Raw genomic sequence first — 23,670 nt, 5'->3', positions numbered from 1 at the left:
GGACATAGAGGAAGCCACCCAAGGCTCCCATTGCCATGGCGGTGTCATGAACAGAGTAGCCATCTGTGGAGAAAAAGATACTGCATGTGGTGAGTGCTGCGGGCTCCAATCTTGGCCTTTTATTGAATACTGTTCCTGTTTTTAATTTTTTTGTTATTATTTTATAAGTGTGTGTGTGTGTGTGTGTGTGTACCGTCAAATCGGATCTGACTGGTACAGGAGGAGAGTGTCCCTCCTTTCCCAGCAGAGCATCTGGTGGATTTGAACCGTGCGCCTCTGGGATTGCAGTGCAGCTTCTTGCCACTAGGCCACCAGAGCTCCCTTTGAATACTGTTCCTTTTTAAGTGTATCTCAGTGATTAAAGTGGGGAGCTTGCTGTGAATGTATGAGTATAAATGTAGTGGGTGTCTCAGGCCCTCCAGCTGGGTGGGGGTGTTGGCTGCTAATGGCTCCCACTGTTGGATGACAGGCCTCAGCCCATTGCTGCCTCTTCACTCTGGAGGTGATGCCCCTCCTCATTTGACTCCTATCATCCATCGGTCTGCGATGTTGCGCATGGGTTGCTATGATGCCAGAAGCTTTGCCACCTCTGTCTTAGATATATTGTGGGTCTGGTTCTAGAACACCACAATAAGATGTTTACAGCAACAGGGCAAGTCACACAAACATCCTTTCAGGTTCCCCAGCCTCAGACCTGAAGTGCTGAATGAATAGCAATAGTGACCCGAGAATCTGCATTTTACAAACATCTCTAACTTAAAACACAGGGTCTCATTTCAAAAGCTCATCTGTGAGCATCATAGGCATCATTTACAATTTGCTGAGAAACTCCCTTAAACCAGAGTCTCTGGATGGTACAAAGGTCAAGAGCCAGGCTGGTGAATGAAAGATACGAAGTTCAAGTGCACTCAAAGGTGCCTCAGAAGAAAGATATGATGATCCACTTTCTTTTTTTAAAATAAAAATTTACTATTTTAATTGTCATTTCAACAAAAGTTTACAGAGAAGTTAGATTTTCATTCATTCATTTAGCACATTTTATCCCCTCTTTCCCTTCCCCCTCCCCAAGTTGACTTTTTTCTTTTCATTAGTTTAATTTACAAAATTCTAATACAAATTCGAAAAAATTCTTTCCATGTCCCTCACCCCGCCCCTCATCAAATTGTACAACCCTATGATTAATCCCCTCCTCCCCTGCACATCCACATCCCTCTGCCTCCAGCCTCTCTCTCCCACCCCTCCTGGATCCACTTTGAAAACTCAGCCATTAACAAGTCAGCGGAGCACAGTGCTCCTCCGGCACACATGGGGGCGCTGTGGGTCAGGGGCGCCTGGTCTTTCCGACACCTGGCACTGAACTGGGTGGTGTCATAGACACTGTGCCTGAGCAGTATGGTGGACGTTGCCACCCTCATCTGTTTCACTTACACTTAAAAAAAAATATTACATTTATGGTTATCGAGTCAGAACTGAGGATTTTCAGAAGTTACAAATCAAGGGAGATGGGCCTTCTTTCTCCTGACCATGCTCATTTATTTACAGACAGGGAAATAGAGGTTCAGAGAGGTGAAGCAACTCCTCCATCAATATCAGGCTTCCACCTCCACCTCCACCACCAGCAGGCTGTGTGGTTCCTCCATCTCCTTCACTAGACATCTCCCCTGCCCACTCCCCGTCTTCTTTTCCTCCCCACAATTCTTCACAGCTCTCATCAGAACCTGCACCTGCTTCTCTGCCCACAAGTTGGCATGTTCTCAGCCTCCTTTCCTGAGAATCCTGTTTCTCTCTGACTGTCTTGTTTCTCAATGTATCTCCAAAGCCTATAATTGAATCTGGGACATAGTAAAATTACAGCCGCTCTCTGTTCCTACTTAAACGCACTCTACTCCCCCAGAGTGCCTGTTGTGTAGCATTTTTGTTATGTACCGTTCAGTTGGAAGCGACTACCTGCCTTTGAGTTAGCAGTGCATCTCTTTATCACCAAGCCACAAGAACTCCCTGTGCTAAATGCTTCCTCCTGGTGGCTCCCTCTACAAGTGCTGCCCTGCTAAGAACTGCCAGAAGGTGAGGCAGTTACCGCAGGTGGAACCCCCAGCAGCTGCCTGGAAGAAAGAGGGACCATCTCTTTCTGTTAAGTTTCATAGCTTCAGAAGCCAGTTGAGCGTTGTTATGAGACAGCCACCAGATGGTAGTGAGTGAGTATTCTAATATTCTATCAAAGAATAAATTTGCTAATGCAGGTCCAGGGGTTTAAACATCTTCCAGTGAGATGCCATCACATCGTGGCTAATTTTAGTTCCCGAAGCTGCCAGCATATTTCCACTTGGCGTGTGTGCACACACATGCATGTTCCAGAGCTTTCTCCCCAACCTTAACCTAATGAATGCATCCTTTCTCTCCATGCCCCTAACATTGTGCATCCTTTATATCCCTGCCCAGAACATACAACCCAGTCCCTCCGTCCCTTCTTGACCCCACCCAGGACAAAAGCACTACTCACTTTGTTCCCCAAAGTATCCTTCTTGATTCTGCCAGCGTAGAATGTCCTCCAGCCACTGGTGCTTGTAGAAGTCTGCAAATCCACCAAATCCACAGAGCATAACTGTAAACAAAGACAGGAGACCCTCTGCAGGTTCTCCATAGGACCCAGGAGTATCCCCGAGGAACACTTCCCCTCTCCACGGAGCCACCTATCTTCTCCCCAGAAGGGCCAAGGAGCCCAGAAGGTGGCAGTCAGCATACTGCGTGGAAGAGGCAGCCCAGGGCTCTATCTTAGTGACCAGGGGCTACTGTGTTTAGGCTCTGCTTCCTCTCTAGGGCAACAACCAGAGCCGCCCACTTTCTGGAGTCAGTAACGCGATTTGAACACTCAAGTCAAACCTCTAATTACATCACAAATAGTGCAAGGGAGATATTTATACCAAAAGATTATCTGCTTTTTATCTGAAATATCCCTCTAATAAAGTGGTAAACCCAGGCTGTGCCCTTTGGCCTCATCTCTAAGCCTTTCCAAGTTTGTCAGTCCAGAGCTCCATTTGTTTGTGACCCTTTAGGGACACGTGGCAGTCACATGGGGGTGGGGCACACAACCTGTGTGGTAAAATACTGAACATGCAGTTATACTGGAGTGTTAGAGAAACAGTGGATCACGTTTAACTATAGTAAAACAGCAAAAGCCACAACCTGGAAAAGTAGAATCCTGTTAGAGGAGGAAAATGCAAATTGTTTACCCTTGAGCCGTTGGTGGAAAAATGACCAGACTACAATCTTCCAAAGGTGGAAAATGTAGGCACATTGCAAACTAATGGCCATGTTTGCAAGTTCTTTGACTGGCACTTTTCACAACTTTCAATGTATAAGTATATTCCATGCAATACCTGGAATATACTTTTTTTAATTGCTTTTTTACATTTATTTTTTAATGAACATTTACAGAGACTTTGGATTTCCATTCCATTGTTGCATTTTCCTCCCTGCCCACCCTTCTTCACCCAATTCACTCTTCTCTTTGCAAAGTAAAAGAAAGTCTTTCATTGTTATACAATCCCTCCCAAGTCCACTCCACTGCACAGCCTTCATTCTGAACTCCTGCCATGCCAATAATACCTAATCATATATCACTTTTAAACAGTTTCCTCTTTCATCTGTTTCAATGCAGTATACATTATTTAACCCCTCTTTCTCAGACTCCCTTCAACCCTGATGTTTTATAACAGTGGCACTATGCAATATTCGTCCTTTTGTGACTGAGATATTTCACTCAGCAAAATGTCCTCCAGGGTCACCATTTTTAATAATATTTCATGAGTTCTTTGTTTTTCAATGCAGCAGGAATATAGTTTTTTAAAGTGTTTATTTGGAACTCAGACTCAATTGGGACTCTTCTTTTTGTGTGGTGTGTAATGAAAACCTCTCTGGGCACCTGTGTGAGCGTGTCCTTGCCCTAGTTAGGGGGGGTGTGAGCCTATGAGCATTTCCCACAGTGCATGGCCATTGTACATACTGGTGGATACATATCTGTGTGCATGTGTATATGATGTGTGTGTGCATGTCTGTGTGTGTTCTTGCATGCATGTTTGTGTTTATACACACACATGCCCCAAATCAAAGAGATCCTGTCATACAGGTTTGCATTACATATTGTGTTTATACACACGCATGCCCCACATCACGGAGATTTCCCTGAAAATGTCTGCATTACGCACTGTTTCCCATGAAGAGGGCCTGTTCTTTACAGTTGCTGTTCTTAGCTTTCTGGTTCAAGTTCATCATGTTGGCACAGAACAGGTTCATGTAGTGCTGAGTTTGAGTATACAGCCCCCCTGTGCATCCAATCTGGAGGGCAAACACGCAGAGACAAGGGAGTCAGTACTTCCACAGAGACGCTGGGGCGCCACCAGCCTTCAATTCACACACACACACACACACAAGCCCAAGAGCTACAAAGCACAATAAAGTGAAGTGAAATTTAGAAATTCATTTCATTAGTTAGTAAAGTTGGGCTCTTGACACCATCCTAGCTTTCATTCACAAGGTCCCATTGACAGACCATCTGCCCCAAAGGTGTAAAATGATATATCTTTGGAAACTCTACAAATATACTTATCCTAACAGAGCTATCTGTGACCCAAAACAGTAGGTTTGTTTTTTGCCATTGTCACTTTCTGAAGGAGCCCTGGTGGTCTGATGTGTGCAAAACAAAAAAGGGAGGTAATTCAAACCCACCAGTTGCTCTATGAAGCAGTCTGCTTCAGTTACAATTAATTACTTAGAAACCTTCTGAGGCCATTGTGCTGTATCCTAAATGTTTACAATGAGTGTGAAATTTGGAGTTTATTCTTTGTTGATTGATTTTAACATCTTTAATTTCTCTAACACTTTGCATTACAGTTCAACGTGCAAAGAACTGTCTAGCTGGTCGCAAGCTGCCAGAATCACCAGTCTATCACCTTAACTGCAGGATTCAAGTGAGGGTCAAATCTATGAAGCAGTATTCTCCCTTCTCTCTGGTGGCCAAAGTACAAATCAAGACAGGTGCTTGTTCTTCTGGCGTGTAGCATGAAAAACTACACTGCCATTAACCCAGTAGCTGTCGACGCAATTCTGAGTCATAACAAGCCGTCATGTGTCAGAATAGAACTGCGCCCCTGGGGTTTTCAGGCATTCATTCTAAGGCATATCTGGTAGGACTCGTTGCTACCACCTTTCAGTCAGTAATCTAGCATATTAACCATTTGAATCACCCATAGACTCTGTACTGTGGTTAACCTACTCTTGTTGAATTGATTCTTAACTCATAGGGACCTCCACCCCACTTCACAATATAGAACTGCCCCCTAGGATTTCCTAAATAGCTTTTTTATGGAAGTCTTTCTCCTGAAGAGCAGTTGATGGGTTCAAACCACTGATGTTTTGATAAATGTTGTTTGATTAATATTGATGGCTGGGCTTAAGCCTCTGTGTCAGACCGTATAATAAATGTCTTACTCTTTTTCATTTATTATTATTGTTTTAATTATTACTACTACTACTACTACTACTACTTTAACAAGCACTATGTCCTTCTCCAAGGAGGTCCCTCCTGACGATCTACTTAAGTATTTAAGATGAAGTCTTGCTATCTTTGCTTCAAAGGAGCACTGTGACTATACTTTGATTCGTGGCTTAACTGCACTTCTGGAAAGGGTCGGGATGACGGTGGGAGAGGGAGACGTTGATGACTCCTGGGACATGGGGAGTTGAGACCAGACTCCCTTAGAACCTTCCTTTCCCTTCATGAGTCATGGTCGCTCCACACTCACCATTCTGGAGATGAGGAAGTAGAGCAGCTGGTGGTTCATATAGTTGCCTGAGTAGACGGGCAGAGTGACCAGGTTCCTGCAGAACTGTGAGTAGCTGCAGGGCTTGCTGATGTTTGATCTAGGGTTGAGAGATTATAGGCTGTGAAGAGGCAGGGATGCTAAAGGAACATGACCGCATGGAGCTGTCTCCTCCTGTCTGGACCGTGCCTGGGCATCATCCTGCAATCGTCGTAAACCTCCCAGCATGCACTGCCAACATGTCACTTTCTGACTCCTCGTCGCACCGTGGAATTGGTCAGTAGGGTGCTTATGATCGTAATGTTCACGGAAGCAGACCGTTTCATCTTGTTTGAAGGAGTGGCTGGTTGGATTTTAATTGCCAACCTTTCTATTGGCAGCCTAGTGTTTAACCACAGTATCACCAAGGCTCTGGCCATTGCGCCCCTCAGTATCATCTAGTCACTGGCTGGCCATGAATAGATAAAGCAGGTGGGTTTCAGAAATGTGTGGTGAGGTGACAGTTCTACAAAGTCTTGACATGGGTGAGAACCTAGAAGACCATGGAAGGAGACCCCCCAAGAAAGGGACCCCGGGGCGGGCACATAGGACAGAGAAGGGTAGCAGGAGCTTGGATTTTGTCCTGAAAAATGAGGGTGTGGATTTTTAAACGAGCACTCAGTTTGCAGTGTGGTGTCCTGCACAGGGAGGATGGCAAAGATCAGTCGGGGGACTTAGAGGGAGTCCAGAAGGTGAGGTGACAAGGTCCTGCTGGGCTCAGTGGCGGGGAAGGCAGAATGGAGAGGATGTTGGGTAGTGGACCAACTGTGGAAGGTTAGAACGGGAATAGGAGAGGGAAAGGTGATGATTCCTAGGGACTTGGGTGGTTTTGACCAGACTATTGGGCTCAGCCATGGAAACCTGCAGAACCACGGGGATCCAAGGGGAGCACTATGGGGTTCGCAGGAAACGGTGTGAATCAGCAGAACCTACCTAGTTCCCAGAAGCTCCTTTAGGCACTGGTTGGTGGGATCATTCTCCATAACAATTGGGGACTGGGACATGTTGTAGACCAGGGAGGCATTGGTCTGGATCCAGGCTCCAATGAGCTTCCAGAATCCCATCTTGAAGGCTGGCTGGAAGACTGACCAAGAACAGATAGAAGGAGTAGAGAAGCAAGTGCAGCCAGCCATCCAGTGGTCAAACTGTAACAGCCACCCTGCAAAGGACTTTCCTAATTCTTGGGGACAAAACCATGGAGGGAAGGGTGGGTGGAGTTAGTTGCAGGTCTGTGTTTGAATCTAGGTGTGGATTGGCTAATTACTGGGCATTGTAAGGCCCAAGATATATGCGAAGAAGGAGTTAGTCTTTACAAGGTAGATGCTTCAGTTAGCTGCTTGCAATTACACAACCTTTCTCAGCCCACAGGTCTACAGTGAAACCTTCAACCCTGGCTGAGGTTGAGTTGAGGAGATTAAGTTGATAATCCCTGCCCCGCAGCCTCTCATCGTGCATGGGAGGGGCCATCTCGTCTGGTGGAAGGGATGACCGGATTTGTCCTGGGATTCACCGAGAGTTCTATGTGGTCCTGACTCTTTCTTACACTGGAGGAGCCACCACTAAGTTCTTAGAGTGCTACCTCAGACCCCACTCTCCTGCAGAAGTGGAGCTCCCCCAGTGCTGTTACCTTGTAGATGGTCGGGAGCCGTCACTTTGAGGATGTCGGTGGCCCTTTGGAGGAGAATCACCAGCTTCTTGGACAGATATTCCGCACGGCGTGCCACTGGCCGCAGCTGGGTTATCTGCACCCATGTATAGTAAACCCCTTTGAGCTCCACTGGAAGAGGGCGTATTAGGTTCATTCCACCATGAGCATTGGAAGGGAGGGGGAGAGAGGGATACACTCACTTTATTAGACTGGATTGTTGTTGTTGTTATGTGCGTTGAGTCACTTGCGACTCATAGCGGCCCTATGTACAACAGCCCTAAACTCTGCTCTGTCCTGTGCCAATCACACTGTCTTCGATACACCCATCCCGATTACCCCAGTCACTGAATCAATCCACCTCATATAGGGCCTTCCCCTCCTGAACTGTCCCTCCACCCTACCAAGCATGATGTCCCTCTCCAAGGACAGGTCCCTCCTTGCAACATGCCCAAAGTATGCTAGACAAAGCCTCAGAATAGACTGGATATCACCTCCAAAAAAAATTAGATCCAAATCCTTCCCCATACATTTGTGTCTGTGTTTTTTTTAAGGACTGAATTGTGTCCTCCCAAAATAGGCATTGTCAATTCTAATTCTTTTGGTGATTAGAATCCTTTTTGGGAATGGAATTTCTTTGCCATGTAAAGGAGGTAAAATGTATGCAGGATGTCTTTTCAGTTAATCAATTTCAAAATAGAAAAGAGGTTAAAAGGGCAAGTGAGCAAGCAGAAAACGTGGTAGAAAGAGGACTTCCCTGAGTTTGTTAGACATCAGGTCTTTCTATTGCTGTATGGGTGGTGGCGTGAGGGGATGGGTCAGAGGGACAGCAAGCAGAGACTAAGAGTTCAATAGGCCCAGGTTCAAGTCCTGAGTCCATCAGTTCCTTGTGGAGTGACCAGAGAAAATCTATCCTTCCACTTTTCTTATCGGAAGAATTAATAGTCCTTACTCATTGGAAAAAGCTGTATAAACCTGTAAGGATGAAATAGGATTAAAGACACAGAAGATTTCGGGCTCTTCCTCCATGGTTTTGTCAATGGAATTAGTTAGGGTGGCTCAGGTTTTACACCACAAACACAAATGGAGTCCCTAGACAGGACAATTTATAAGTGCACAGTGCTAATCAAAAGGTTGGCGACCAGAATCCACCTAGAGGTAACCTTGGAAGAAACTCTTGGTGAAAGCCTTCTTTTAAAAAAAAATAATAATAGCCTTTCTGCGAAGATGGTGCTGAAAGCGAAGAAGGAAACCTCTGCCCCTTCCAGAACTGAAGCCAAACAAAGGCATTAAAGGCCAAGAAGACAGTCCTGAAGGGCATCCACAGCCAAAAAAAAAAAGAAGATGCGTACGTCACCCACCTTCAAGTGGCCTAAGACACTGAGACTCTGAAGGCAGCCCAAATACCCCCGGAAGAGTGCCCCCAGGAGAAATAAGCTTGACCACTATGTCATCAGCAAATTTCCCCTGACCACTGAGTCAGCCATGAAGAAGATAGAAGATAACAACACACTTGTGTTCATTGTGGATGTCAAGGCCAACAAGCACCAAATTAAACAAGCTGTAAAGAAGCTCTATGACATTGATGTGGCCAAGGTCAACACTTTGATTAGGCCTGACAGAGAGAAGAAGGCCTATGTTCGACTTGCTCCTGACTATGATGCTTTGGATGTTGCCAAGAAAATTGGGGTCATCTAAACTGAGTCCAGCTGGCTAATTCTAAATATCAATTTTTCTCACCAATAATAATAATCATCATCACCATCTTTATTGAAACCCATATTGAGAAGAGTTCTCCTCTTACATATTTAAAGCCATCATGAGTCAGAATCAACTTAGAGGCAATCAATGGCTATGTGAACAAGAATGAGAAAGGGACTCAGGAAGCAGGCTGAGGAAGCATCGTGCACTGTTGGTAAGGTGTCACACTGCACAGAGGCACGACACATTCTGCCTATGGATTCCCATCTGTGAACACAAAAGTCCACCAGTCTGTCAGATGAGTGCCCTTTTTTTCTATTTCCTCTCAAAGTGTCCAAAAGGCCAGCAACAAGCATGTGTTGATAGATGGGAATTTTTCTTTAGGGGAAAAGAGACCAAGGAGGTGACACGGAGGGAGATGTGAAGGAGAGCATCTTCACAGGACTGAAGGAGTGAGAAGCGCGAGATACCTTGGCAGAGGACTTGGTGGGGTGAACGGTAGAGTTAAAGAAAGTTCTAGAGGAAGACTTGCAGGGTGAAAGCCCTATGATCTCTCTTTATTAACTCTTCCACAAACGGGGGAGGGTGCGTGGGAAGGTACGAAATTAAAAATCATCAAAAAGTTCCGAGCTTAATGGTTTTATGGGAACTGACTAGCAGGACCCATGGAGACATTGGCTCTTTGACACCCTTCTATTCTGGAACTGAACACACCTCCAGGAATCAACTTTCCTCCAAACGCCCAGGCCTATAAATTGAGAGTCGAAAATGACTCGACGGCACATAACAACAACAACAACACCCTCAAGCGAAGTGCTCCTCAGAATGATTAACTATGAGACCAAAAAGGCATCATTTACCAAAAAAAACAAAGCTCTGAATGTGAGACAGACAGTAAAGAAGTTTAAGAGGGAACACAATTCTGAGATCAAATGGGAAGAGACCTGTAACGTGTGGGGATGGCAACCATTATCACATGATGAAACTTTTCAAATTGGTGAGAGAAACACCAACATGTTTTGTAAATTCTCACACAAACTACAATGAAATGTCAAAAGAAAGAAATACAAACAGTTACAGGCATGGGAGTGCCTGGCAGGAAGAGCCCCTGAGCCTGCCATAATAATCTATTCTACCCAGACATCAGCCCTGTCCAGGGTGCTGTTTACAGAAGGGGTCCAAAGTCAGAAACCAAACCCATCGCCTCTGAATCGTTCTGACTTGTAACAACAATGCAGGACCCAGAAAAATTGGCTCTTAGGGTTTCCAGCTCTGTGAACCTTTATGCGAGCTGGATACCTCACCTTTTGCAGAGAGAAGGTGCATTGGAAACTACAACCTTTTGATTAGCAACAAAATGCTTTAAATGCAGCACCACCAGTGCTCCTTTAAAAGGAGAAGAAGCCATAACCATTGCTCTATACTTCGTTATGATGATGTTGTTGTTGTTGTTGTTGTTAAGTGCCACTGAGTCATAGGCGACTCATAGCGACCCTGTAAATGAAAGTCCTCAACACTTGTGTGACTTTCATTCTTTCTCCAGGTTCATAGGGTTTCCGGAGGCAAGCTATTCCACAAGTGGATGCCACTCCTGCTTCCAAGCTTGTTTTAATCGGGGAGCTCCACCAAACACTGTCCACCATGGGTAACCGTTAATCACATTTGACACATCCAAACAACCCAAAAAACAAACAAACAAACACCCAAACATTCCACAATGACCCTCCACCAAAACAAGAGAGCCGATCTTACAGAGTCCAGTCACTCCACCCAGTTTCCAAAATGGAGACAAGATCTTGGTCTTAAATTCGAGTATCCTCCTGGAGGTCTTATTGACTCTAAACACGAGACTTAAATAAAGAAAACAATCTACACAGACCCTCAACCAAAACAAGAGTGCCAACATAGAACGTCAAGCCCATGGAAGTCCAAAATGGAAAACAAAGGAATATATATTGTTATTGTTGTTGTTGTTGTTAAGTGCCATCTGTTACTAACTCCATAAACAAAAGACTTTAACTTTGTTCTATAACTACTGTCCTTCATCTAAGTTATAGATTCATTTAAGTCCTAAGTGGCACAAAAGGTTTTTAACTCACCCAGTGGTAACCCATATAAACCTATGGATGTGTTCCCAACAAAGATGACAGCTAAGAGGACCCTACTCTTAGGGTAGTTCTCTCTCTAACTCTGCCATTTGGGCTCATTACAAGTGAGAATGGATTCAGATGGAACAAGTTTGGCCATCTATCTTGCCTGATCTAGGTCCCTGACAGGTTGTGGTGGGTGAAATAAAGTAGACCTTGGGGGTCCACAAGAGGCAGCCAGGGGTGCAAGGGGCATTTGGAGGAAAACTACTTGAATGTAAATCTGAGACGGGGGTCCTAGGGACTGAGGGAGACCCACACTGCGTTCTTTCCTTCTGTGGAGTCTTGAGTTACCAAGTGGCTGGGAACACAGAGAAGGTGATCTGGAATGGCCAGCGTCCAGAATCTGGCTGAAGGCAGGGAATCTATGGGGAGAGGCTCCCTAGAGGTAGGCGGGCTGGGTTCCTGACTTTCTGGACTGGCACTAGTGTCAGGGTCCAGCTAGAATCCCACCTACCGTGCAGTATGCGGAGAGCCATCATGCTAGTGGTAGTGAAATACCAGGGTTTCTCCTCCAAGAAGACCATGGCTCGGTCCAGCGAGGACAGGATCTCATTAGCGATGGTGATCTTATCCTGCAGGGTGTGGGGCTTTGGCAGTGAGGAAGTCTGCAGTGGGGACAAAGCCAGCAGCAGCAGGAGTGGGAGCAGCAGCCCCAAGGTGGACATGATTCCCTGCTTCTCCTGGCTGATGCAGCACGGAGGCAACAGGCAAGTGGTGCTGCTGTGTCTTCTGTCTGTGACGGTCTCCTCCTCCCTAAAACAGTTGACAAGGGGTCAGCTGGTTTGCCTGGGGCCAAGAGAACTCTGGGAAAGATAGCTGTGGGTGATTGTCTTGGGCTCTGGCTAGTAAACTGTTACTCAATGCCAGGCTAGCTCCATAATGGTTGGTGTATTTTAGCCCATTGTCAAGGCCAATGGCTTAATCCATGTCATCTATGAGATGAACTTATGTATATTACTATCTTTGAACTAGGAACCCAACAGTTAAGATGTCGTTTGTGGTGCCCTCAAGTCAGAACTGACCCATGGCTTGATCCTCCAGTGGGTTTTCAGAAGCAACAAATCACACAGGAAAAAAGCCCATCCTTTTCCTGCGACGCAGCTGGTGGATTCGAGCGATGTGCCTTTGAGATTGGAGCACAGTTAATAGCACTAAGCCAACAGAGCTCCCAACAATTAAGGTAGGTGAAGTCTGTTGTTTCCTTGGGCTCTTGAGCCAATTGCAAATCATGGTGACCCCAAGTATTATAAAGCAAGACAGAGTAGCTCAGCCCCTTAGTGCTTGAGAGTATGTACTTCGTTTCTGTTTTGTTTGGGGTTGGGTGTTCTGTTTTGTTTTGTTTTGTTTTGTAGCATCGAATCAGATCTGACTGGCCCCTCCTTCTCAAGCAGAGCATCTGGTGGATTTGAACCGCGAGCCTTTGTGACCGCAGTGCAGCTTCTTGCCACTAGGCCACCAGAGCTCCTTGAGAAGTGGAATGCCTCCTCTTTCTCCTAAGGAATGGAATCTGTTTAAAGTGCCCACCTCTAGGTTAGCAGCCAAGTTTAACCCACTGCACCAAAAGAACTCTCTGCTAGCCCAGAAGATGATTGCTTCTTCCGTGGAATCTAACTGTGATGCCTTTCTGAGCACAGAACACTGTCAACATCACAGTCAATACCTGAATTCTGTCATGCAGCTCTAGAAGGTATTTTATCAAACACTAAACGAGATTCAGAGTTCCAAATAGCACATTTAGCTACTCCTCCACGGGGTCAGAGCATAGGAAGGAACGGGATAAATCCCACTTCCTGTCATAAGACCGCCACCATGGCTTGAGGACACCCTAGCACTCGCTAGGTTCCAGGTGCTGTTCTCAGTCCTCTACGCAGATAACAGCGCTAGAGGTCGTACTGAGGTTAGGCGGAAGCATGGTGGTGCAGGGGTTAAAAGCTCTCCTGCTAACCAAAAAGCAGGCAGTTCAAACCCACCAGCTACTCCTCGGGACAAAGGCTGGGCAGTTGTTTGCTGTAAAGATTCCAGGCTTGGAAATCCTATAGGGCAGTTCTACTATGTCCTGTTGGGCCTTTATAGCTAGAAATCAATTCATTGTGATCCCTACGAGAGGAGTGCTGCTCTGTCCTATAGAGTCACTATGAGTGAAAATCAACTTGACTGCACTGGGTTTATAGCTACACAGCAGAATCATTTTCTGTTTATTCTAATCCATTCCCTTATAATTTCTGTATAATTTTATACTCTAAAATGGATTTTCTCATAATTCAGTTTTATGAAAAATATTGTTCTGGGGCAGCAGCTTGAGAATAAATAATGAGCCACACCTTCTGACCACTTGGAACTCCGCGGGACGGAGCATTCCCCAGGTGTGCAGCTGAATGACGAACCGAACTATGATCCTTATTGTGTTACGTTGAACTGTGTCTCCCAAAAAGTTCTGTTCAAGTCCTATCTCATAATTCCCATGGATATGACCGTAAGAGGTTGAATTGTGTACCCCTAAAACATGTGTTTGTAAACCCCCTGTAGGAGTACAGGCATATAGATACTCCAGTCTGAACCACTGCAAAAAAACCTAACATGACAGTAAAGTGAATCATGACAATTTTTGGGTTTCTCAGGTCACATAGAGGGAGCGCCGGTGGCTCGATGTAAAGAATTACACTGTCAACCCAAAGGCACGTGGTTTGCACCCACCAGCTGCTCCGTAGGAGAAACATGGGCAATCTCTTCCCATGTGATTTATTACCTCTGAAAACCGCTAGAGGGCAGCTATGAGTTGATCCGGACTTGATAATATATAACAACAGGTAACTTGAAAGTTTGGCAGTTTGAATCCACCCCCACTCCCCAGGAAAAAAACCTGTCAGTCTCCTCCAATAAAGATTGACAGCTCTAGATACTCAAAGAAGGTTCTTTAAGGGTCAGAATAAATTCATGGTACAACAACTCTGGAAGACGGGTTAGTGTTTCCTCAAAAAGCTAAACATAGAAACTCCATATGACCCAGCTATTCCATTACTAAGTATATGTTGTTGTTATTGTTGTTGATTGTCTTCTAGTCGAACAGGACTCATAGCGACTCTACGAAAAGGGCCTGAAGCCCTTCTACAACTATCGACATTTATCAATATATCCCAAGGAAATTTGAACTGAGACACCAACAGAGATTTGTACACCAATGTTCATTGCAGCATTATTCACCATCACAAGAACATGGAAACAGCCCAAATGTCCAACCACAAACGAATGGATTGAGAAACTGTGGTACATTCACACAATGGAATGCTATGCAACACTCAGGAGCAACAATTGCAAAAAATACTAAATAATTTGGGAGGGACTGGTGAGCATTATGCTGCCTGAACTAACACGGTCTCATAAGGACAAATACTGCATAAGACCATTATTGTAAAAATAGAAGGACAACTAGTAAAACATGTACGGGAACTCAAGGAAGGGAAATCTGAGGATGGATAGGGATGAAACGACAGGGTTACATAGTTTGGTGGGTGGAGCGAGGAGAAGTAAATGGGAAGGAGTGGGAGAAAAGACAGGGTATTGATGGGCAACATTCAATGGTGATTAATTTTATAAAACATAATAAATGGGGAGCTCTAGGGCCTAGTGGCAAGAAGCTGCACTGTAATCACAGAGGTACACGGTTCGAATCCACCAGATCCTCTGCTGGAGAAGGAGGGGCAATCCCCTCCTGTATCAGTCAGATTAGATTTGATGGTACACACAAAACAATAATTTAAAAAAATTTTAAAAATACCATAATGAATGATAATGATTGCATGAAACAAAATGTGAATGAAGAATAGCGTGAAACACAAGGTATACTGAACTTTGTAAGCAAACCAATAAAAAAATCAATAAATACAATAAAATAAAAGAAACAAAAACAAATAATAAACTAAGAATAAATTCAGCAGTGGGGTTGGGTTTTCTGAGTTTTTTTTTATAGAGGGTGTCCTATTAACATCTTCAATAGCATTATAAGGGAAATGGAAATATTGTGAAAATCACAAAAATGGGATAAAAAGTCCTGAATGAGCACACATCTTGAAAAACTGATGCTAGGAGATTTGCTCAACTCAGGGCTGCCAAAAACCTTCAATTTGGTTTTAAAAAAAAAAAAAAAGAATAAGATCTACAAGGTGAAATAAAATGAGATACACCTGTACGTATTTCTTAGTATTATTATTTAGCCAAGTGTAGCTCTGACACCTCAGCCTGGCTTCGTTTCACAAGATCTCATAGTTAGACCCTCTACCCCAGAAGTACAGAGTTCCGGTGGCCTAGTGGCAAGAAGCTGCACTGTGTTTTCAAAGGCACATGGTTCGAGATCACCAGCTGCTCCACGGGAGAAGGATGAGCAATTTCCTCCAAAGCAATTAACTGTCTCTTGAAAGCCTGCCTGCCAGAGGGTCAGCTATGGGTTGGTTCCCGCAACAACAACCCCAGAAGTGGATCAGTCTGCACTCTGCTGACCACCCAATGGCGCTGTGCACCTAAGGTCACCTGAGACCAGAGGGAAACCCATCATGTGGCTAGAAAAATTTCCTTGGAAATCTCCTTTTTCTTCCTTCATAATATCCACTTTGTTTCTTAAAGCATAAATAAGTAAAGTTAAAGCAAGCAAATAAAAACCTCAGAATCCTTGATGTTTTCACATCATCTTACCCAAATAAATCCCCAGGCAAAGAAGTTTCAATCAAAAAGCAGGAAAGGTTGATGCTTGCAACTCTTCCTTCTGCTGCCGGTTTACTCCCTTCCTAGTGGTGTCTATATACTAAGGACAGCCTACTGTCCTACCCTCCTGACTTGGTTGGACTACCAGAAGCAGTAACCAGACACACTGTTCTGAGCCCTGGATTTACGGCTCATTGAGTTCTTTCCGCTGATTTTCTGTAATATTTTTTTTTTCAGAAGCTCCGGTGTTGACTATGTGGAACATAGCAAACTCTGACTAACATTGACAAGAATGGGGATCCCAGAACACTTAATTATGCTCATAGAAAACTGTACAAAGACCAGAGCTGTTATCTGAACAGAGCAAGAAAACACTGCATGGTTTAAAATCAGGAAAGATGTGTCATAGTCGCGTCCTTTCTCCATACCTATTCAATCGGTATGTCAAGAAAGTAATTTAAGAGCTGGATTCTATGAGGAAGAATGTGGCATCAGGATCAGCAGAAGACTTATCAACAACCTACATCATGCAGATGACACAACTTTATTTGCTGAAAGTGAGAAGGTCTTGAAGCACTTGCTGCAGAAGATCAAAGATGACAGCCTTCAGTATGAATTGCATCTTTACAAGAAGACAAAAATTCTCATCACTAAACCTGGTGATTTAGTGAGCTCTGGTGGCCTAATAGCAAGAAGCTGAGCTGCAATCCCAAAGGCACACTGTTTGAGTCCATCAACTGCTCCACAGGAAAAAGATGGGTAATCTCTTCCATGCAATTAACTGCCTCTGAAAACATGCTGGAAAGTCAGCTATGAGTTGGTTCCAACTTGATGATATACAACAGCAATAAACCTATAAGCAATATCATGTTGTTGTTGTTGTTGTTGTTGTTGTTATGTGCCACTGAGTCACCTGTGACTCATAGCGACCCTATGTACACTCCTGAATCCTGCTCTATCCTAAGCTAACCTTACTGTCTCCGACACACCTACCACCATTACTCCAGTCACTGAGTCAATCCATCTCATCAAGGGTCTTCCTCTCTTGTACTGTCCCTCCACCCTCCCAAGCATGAAGTCCTTCTCCAAGGACTAGCCCTTCCTTGCATCATCCCCAAAGTATATCAGATGGAGCTTCAGAATTCTTGCCTCCAAGGAGCACCCTGGTTTTACCTCTCCAGGATGAATCTGTTTGTTCTTCCAGCAGTCCGTGGTATATTCAATACTCCAGCATCACAGCTCAAAGGCATCAATTCTCCTTCTTTCATCTTTAGTCATTGTCCAGCTTTGTGATGCATAGCACATAATTGCAAAGCCATGGCCTGGATTGGGTGAACCTTAGTCTCCAGACTGACATTGTTGTTCTTCAGTACTCTGGAGATGTTCCTGACAGCAGACTTTCCCAATGCAATTCGTCTTTTGATTTCCTGGCTGCTGGTACGAAGAATGTTGATTGTGAAGCCAAGCAAACTAAAGCTGCTAGCATCATGATAGATGGAGAAAGGATTGAAGTTGTCAATAATTTCCTCTTACCTGGATCCACAATCAACACCCTTAGAAGCAGCAGTTAGAAAATCAGGAGACATACTGCAGAGGCCAAGTCTATTGTTAGGGACCTCTCCAAATCACTGAGAAACTATGATATCGGTTTGAAGATTAAGGTGTGCCTGATTCATGCCATGGTCCTTTCAATCACTTGCTCTGCATATGAGGATTGGACAATATAGTGATGACCAAAGAAGAATTGATGTCTTTGACTTGTGGTATTAGAGAAGAGCATTGGATATCCTATGGACTGTCAAAAAACTAACATATGTCTTGGAAAAAGTGCAGGCAGAGTACTCCTTGAAGGCACGGATGGCAAAGCTTTCTCTCACATATTTTGGGCATGTTGCTAGAAAAGACTGTTCCTCTGAAAGGAAATCATGCTTGGAAACGTTGAGGGTCAAAGAAAGACAGGAAGGCCTTCAATGAGATGGATCGACATAGTAACCACAGCAATGGGTCCAAATATGTCAGAGATGATGAGGATGGCACCAGAGAAGACGGAGTTCAGGTCTGTTGTTCATAGGGTCACCACGAGTCATACATAACTCAAAGGCACCTAACAACAACTGGTAGTGTAGTGTGTTACGTGTTGGGCTGATAACAGAAGGTCAGGGATTCAAATCCGCCATCCCATCTCCCGGGGAAGGATGAGGCGGTATGCTCCAGTAAAGATTTGTAGCATCTGAAAACCTCTGGGCACATTTACTCTGTCCTACAGGGTTGCCCGGAGTTCTCAGCAGTGGGCTTGTTTTGCTTTGTTTTACTTCCTTTTGAAAGAAGTACTAGTAGCTAGTGGCTAAAGCATTAGGATATCAAAAGGTCAGCGGTTCAAACCCTCCAGCTGCTCCAAGAGAGAAACTGAGTCCATCGGCTTCCATAAAGACAACGTTGAGAGCCTAAAATGTAGCGTACAAGATGTGACTCTAACATCTCAGATTGCTATGAATCAGAATAGACTCAGAGGCAGTGGGTTTACCGTCTTTCGTTAGCAGCCCTGGTGGCACAGTGGGTCGCAGCAACAAGCTGAAAGGCTGGTGGTTGGCAAAGCTCTGCCTCTTCCTCCCGGTCTGTTAAGTTTCCTGTCCCAGTTAACTGATAGTCTTGTAGTTTGTTTTGCGGTGAGTTTTTCAGTCTGTCTGTGAATATGAACCTGGGGGCGGGCTTTCCCTTTAGGGAACAAGCCCTAACAATGGGTGAGTCACCAGCCAGGAGACTGAAAAACACCGAAGACCCTCTGAGGTAGGGGCAATATGGAGGTAAGAGGGAATCCCAGGAGCCTTTGGCATTCTTGCATAGTCCCTTAGCTCAGTGGCCGGAGGAGTGGGGACCTGAGCGTGAGAACAGGGACTTTCTTGAAAATGCTCCTTTTTAGTTAGAACTCCTGCAGAATGTATGAGCCGGGCAGGCCAAGAAAGGCCCTTGAGTCGCCTCTGGTGACTGCAGGAATCTGGCTGATTTCTGTGTGGTTAGGTGGTTAGATCCATGACTGCAACGGAGAGAGCTGCGTGGACTGGGCCCCGCAAGCTGCAGGAAGAAGGAATCGCAGCCAGAAAGCTTGTCTCCCACTTGCTAACATCTGACCAAGTGGTGGAGGCTTTAGCAAGCCATCTCGGTAAAGCGAAGAGAAGGTGCTGGCTTCACCAGAGAGCTCAGAACAAGGTGAAGCTGTTCAAACAGGTGAAGAGCTCAGAACAAGGTGAAGCTGTTTAAACAGGTGAGGTCCGCACGCATTGAGGGGAGGATCAAACCCAAAAGCTGGTCATCTGCTGGAACATTCATGGTTCCACTTGTGCCCCCCACACACACACACCCACTGGAGCTTTGCTAGGGGAGATGGCAGAGAGAGAGGGAAGGAGGAACAAACAGTTCCTGCTGGACTTCTGGCAAGGCAGGACCCGCAGCAGGACTGGGTGAGGGTCAGCAGTGAAGGTGCCTCCCCCACAGTACACCCATCTCCCCACCCTTGCCCTGGTCACCCCCTACTCAGCTCCAGCAGGAAGGCGTCTCTGGAGGTGGGGTCAAGGTTCCTGCAGTGTTCTGGTAAAGCAACTAGCAGGAGACTGAGGCTCTGCATTAAACCCTTTCTACGTTAGTCTTACCAGGCTGTTTTAGTGCTGGTAGATCCAAGGGTTAATTGCATAATAGGTGGCATGCCGACCTCCCCAACAAGGTAGCCTTCTGTCAACCAGCCCGCTGAGTGATGGACTCCACCAGAATTTTAGACTCCCGCGTGATTAACCTTCTCTGAAGACCCACTGTAAGGTAAGTTAAGGGTCGGTTCCAACTCGACAGTATAAAACAACAACAACATATATGTGACAACTGATGATACAGTCACTCCCGCTGTCCAGGGGCCATATTTACTGTAGGAGCCACATTACTGAAGGCACAAGGCCAACACCAGAAGATGCATGCTAGACTGATAGGGCCAGACAGAGGAATCCTCCAAGATGGACAGCGGAGGCTTTCCAACTCTCCACGGATAGGATGTAGATGGATGGAACATGGTGATGGGCAGAGTAGCCAGGGGTCTGAGCTCAGAGCTATGTGGATGGTTTTGAAACAAGAACTCCACCCTATTACCCTGAGCACAGAGTTGAGTTGTCTTCAGAAGATTTACTTTATGGTTCGCCTCATGGAAACAACAAAAGTGAATGATCAGTCACTGAGCCGCCTTAGGTAAGAAGCTGTGGAAAGACATATGGACAAGACACATGGTTTGACTGTTTTTCCATGTATCTGCACATAGTACTTCATCTCCTCCTGGGAATGATCAGGCAGACAAGGTGTTGCCCCAGCTTGGACAATCGAATAATGTGTTCTGTTGCCCTTACCACAGGTCTTTCCCCAGGAGAGACAGTTGTGGTCGTCCTGTGGAGCTGACCAAGTAACCCCCTCTCCACAACTCCCCCTCCCCAATGGTTTGCCTTTTTGGCTTCTTGGGGATTAGGACTAGAGATGGGTTTGCAAACTACCCCATGGCTTTTGTCAACAACCCCTAAATCTCTCCTCATCTATTGTTCCAGTGAGGACACCACACCTCAGGGTCCCTTATTCTAAGTTTACAGAGAATCTCTGGATCCTCCATGGAGTTATGGAGTTTCTCTGTTAAATTATCCTGGCATTAACAACTCAGAAAAACCTTCAGGACAAAAGGTGTGGTACTGGAAGCCTGGGCAACACTGTTAGCTCATCTGATTCGACGGCTTATGTTTTGATTGATAGATATGACTTGACCTTTTTGGTACCTATGACTGCTCCATCTTTTTACCTATGGTGAGGAAGAGAATGTTTTTTCCAGAGGGACTGCTATGATTGCTGACGTGAGCAATGGCGGATCAGAGTGTTGGGTGTGCTCAGAGCTCCCTACATCTCCAGCCATAGGATTCCCACAGAAGATCGCCTCCGCTAATGACAGCGCCTGGGCCTGCCTGAAAAAGGGGCAAAATCCAGATGAATCCATTCTGACCTCTTTCTTTACTCCCCAGGTACACTGTTCTGTGCATTTTTCTACCTGGGAATAAACCCAACAACAGGTTTTTCAGATGATCTGGGTGTAAATAAATGCCACTCCCCAACAGGGATATGCAGTGTGAAACGGCCATGGGGTGGCTGTCATTGGTGTCTGTGTAATTAGCACAGACTGTCACTTGGTGCATTGAAAGAGCTAGTCTAGGCCAGCTCTGGTGGCCTAGTGGCAAGAAGTTGCACTGCAATCCCAGAGGTATGCGGTTCAAATCCACCAGATTCTCTGCTGGAGAAGGAAGACAATCTCCTCCTGTACCAGTCAGATCTGATTTGATGGTACACATGCACACAAATAATAAAATAAGATTTTAAAAAATTCTAAAGGAAAAAAAGCACAAAACAAAGTGCTAGCCTAGGTGATGACCTCCACGTGGGGAGATGATGCAGAGTCCTGCATGCAGTTTCATCCTTGATAGTACCAGCTGGCGAAGCCACCAAAAGCCTCTCCACACACAGAAGCTTTCCCTTCTCCCTGGGACTGGCTATGGGCCTGTGGGCCACATGCTTGCCCCTACTGCCTGTTAAGTTAGCAGACTTCAGGAAGAAATCAGAGAGAATGAGAGAAAGCTTAATGCAGCTTTATTAAAGTGGGGGATAGGGGAGCTCCTGGGTGAAGTTCCTCATTCTGGGAATGTAAAATGGGGAAATCACACTGTGAACTTACTCAGGAGGGTTTTTATAGCAGAGTCCTTAGGGAGGGACATTTCACTCTGATTCCCAATCCACCTGCTAGCTCAGTCAGGCAGGCAAGGCAGTTTGCCCTTCTTAGCAGCAGCAGGCAAGGCCGTCAGTGTTTGAATGCTTCATTCTTCTCTTTGGCCCCCTTTGTCCAGACTTAACACTAGCCTTACAAGGGGACTGGCAGATGCACCTGGGAGCATCCCTGCCTACCTAGCACCATCTATAAAGAATTTACCCACTAAGCCTAGAAATTGAGATGCTGTGCACAGCAGATACCACCAACGATGGTGCATCTCAGGATGGTTTTAGCCACTGGCTAGTTTCACTCCTCGGAGCTGCCACGATTGATGTGGAGCGGCAAGTCGAGGCCTTAGCAAAACGTGCTGCAGCTGCCCTAAATCAGATACATATCATATCCTCACTGTACCAGTTGCTGAAACAGAACAAATGGATGAGGTAATGGTATGAGATAGCATGGCTGCTATTAGAGAGTCTGCTGCCCAAGGAGGACCTTGTGCTTTATTTAATTCATACCAAGTGCTGTGTGTATTTTCCTGATTTGAAGCACTATGGTACTATAGCTCTACAACAGATGGAAGGGCAGGTATCTGCTCTTCAGCGATCATCTGAACATTCTTCTTCCCAAAGGCCGACATCCTTTCTTCAGCCTGTTCTCTATCCTTTGTACTCCACAGTGGGCTTACTGTGCTTGAGGGGCACACTTTGCTGTGGCCATAATTGTGATGGTCTGTATTGCACCTCTCCAACACCTCGGCTCGAGGGATATCACAAAAGACTGGCGGAGAGATTGCAAGAGCCATTTAGGGCCCTGGGATGGAACGTATGGCCTACCAATACCTTAAATGCCCCAACATGGCGACATTTACGGTAAGCTAGCTGAGTTTTGTGAGGCCTGTTTTCACCTGTGAGACCTGTTTTTCCAGTCAACTTGTTTTTCTGGTTTCTTCCCAGAATTAAGACAAAGTAACCATTCGCCCTATTGTTTTTAGGCATGCTTACAGAACTAGATATACATTTCCTTTAAACGAAGCTTGTGTACTGCTTGTACTTCCCATCAGCCTGGCCAGTTCTTAACTTGGCTGTGTGTTGGGAGTCGTTTGTGTAAGGTTATAGAATAGCTACCTGCCTTCCTCGTCTTCAGCAGTTCACTCTCTGGCCCACGGCCACTGGAATTTGTGTAGAGCTGCGTCTTCCTTCCGGTCACTCAAGTCCCTGTTCTGATAAACTAATGTCTTTCAGTTTGCCTCCGGCTTAGTTATTGAGTCTATCTATTAACATGAACCTGGAGGGAGTTTCCCTCTGGTCAACAAGCCCCGACATTCACCCACTGGTCCTTCTTCCTATTTTTTTTTTCCTAAAATTGTGATCTAAGGGGGAAATCTACAAAGCTGCTTACTTCTTATTCATACAATTTTTTGCTTTAGGACATTAATTACAAATATCAATTACAATACCCACCATGTAACTGCACTTTCCCCACTTCCTCTCTGTGATTCTCATTTCCATTATCCTATCTATCCTACCACTCCTGTTTTTATGGCTTTACCTTTGGGCAAATGCTGCTCTTTCAATCTCATGTCCTGGTTATTTTAGAGAGTGTGTGTTACCCTGGTGTTACTGGTCACCATATGCTGGTGGTGGTGGTGATGCTGTCAAGTAAGTACAACCTATAGTAATCCTGAGAACAACTGATCTGAACCCTGTCCTATCCTGTGTTGTCCTCACAATCTCTGACACACTCAAGTCCATTGCTGCAGTCAGTGTCAATCCATCTAGTTGAGAGTCTTCCTCTCTTTCACTGACCCTCAATCTTCCCAAGTATAATGTCCTTGTCCAAGGAATA

The 23,670-nt window shown here is 45.3% G+C and overlaps 1 protein-coding gene across 1 annotated transcript in view; it reads right to left on the bottom strand.

Moving 5' to 3' along the window:
- The window catches only part of LOC102872745 (UPF0764 protein C16orf89-like), a 104,942-nt gene extending 82,261 nt beyond the window's left edge, over positions 1–22,681 (bottom strand). Inside the window, exons 1-5 of the mRNA XM_006895243.1 lie at positions 22,665–22,681; positions 11,809–12,107; positions 7,486–7,635; positions 6,792–6,942; positions 5,802–5,919 (exon numbers count right to left, since the gene is read on the bottom strand). Of these exons, the coding sequence (XP_006895305.1) occupies positions 5,802–5,919; positions 6,792–6,942; positions 7,486–7,635; positions 11,809–12,107; positions 22,665–22,681 (735 nt within the window). The remainder of the gene's footprint in view (positions 1–5,801; positions 5,920–6,791; positions 6,943–7,485; positions 7,636–11,808; positions 12,108–22,664) is intronic.
- Between the last annotated feature and the right edge of the window lie 989 nt (positions 22,682–23,670).

Source organism: Elephantulus edwardii, unplaced genomic scaffold (genome assembly GCF_000299155.1).
Source record: "Elephantulus edwardii isolate Elephantulus edwardi_28Jun2011 unplaced genomic scaffold, EleEdw1.0 scaffold00162, whole genome shotgun sequence".
Lineage (NCBI taxonomy): Eukaryota > Metazoa > Chordata > Mammalia > Macroscelidea > Macroscelididae > Elephantulus > Elephantulus edwardii.
This window is presented reverse-complemented; position numbering and strand designations above follow the sequence as displayed.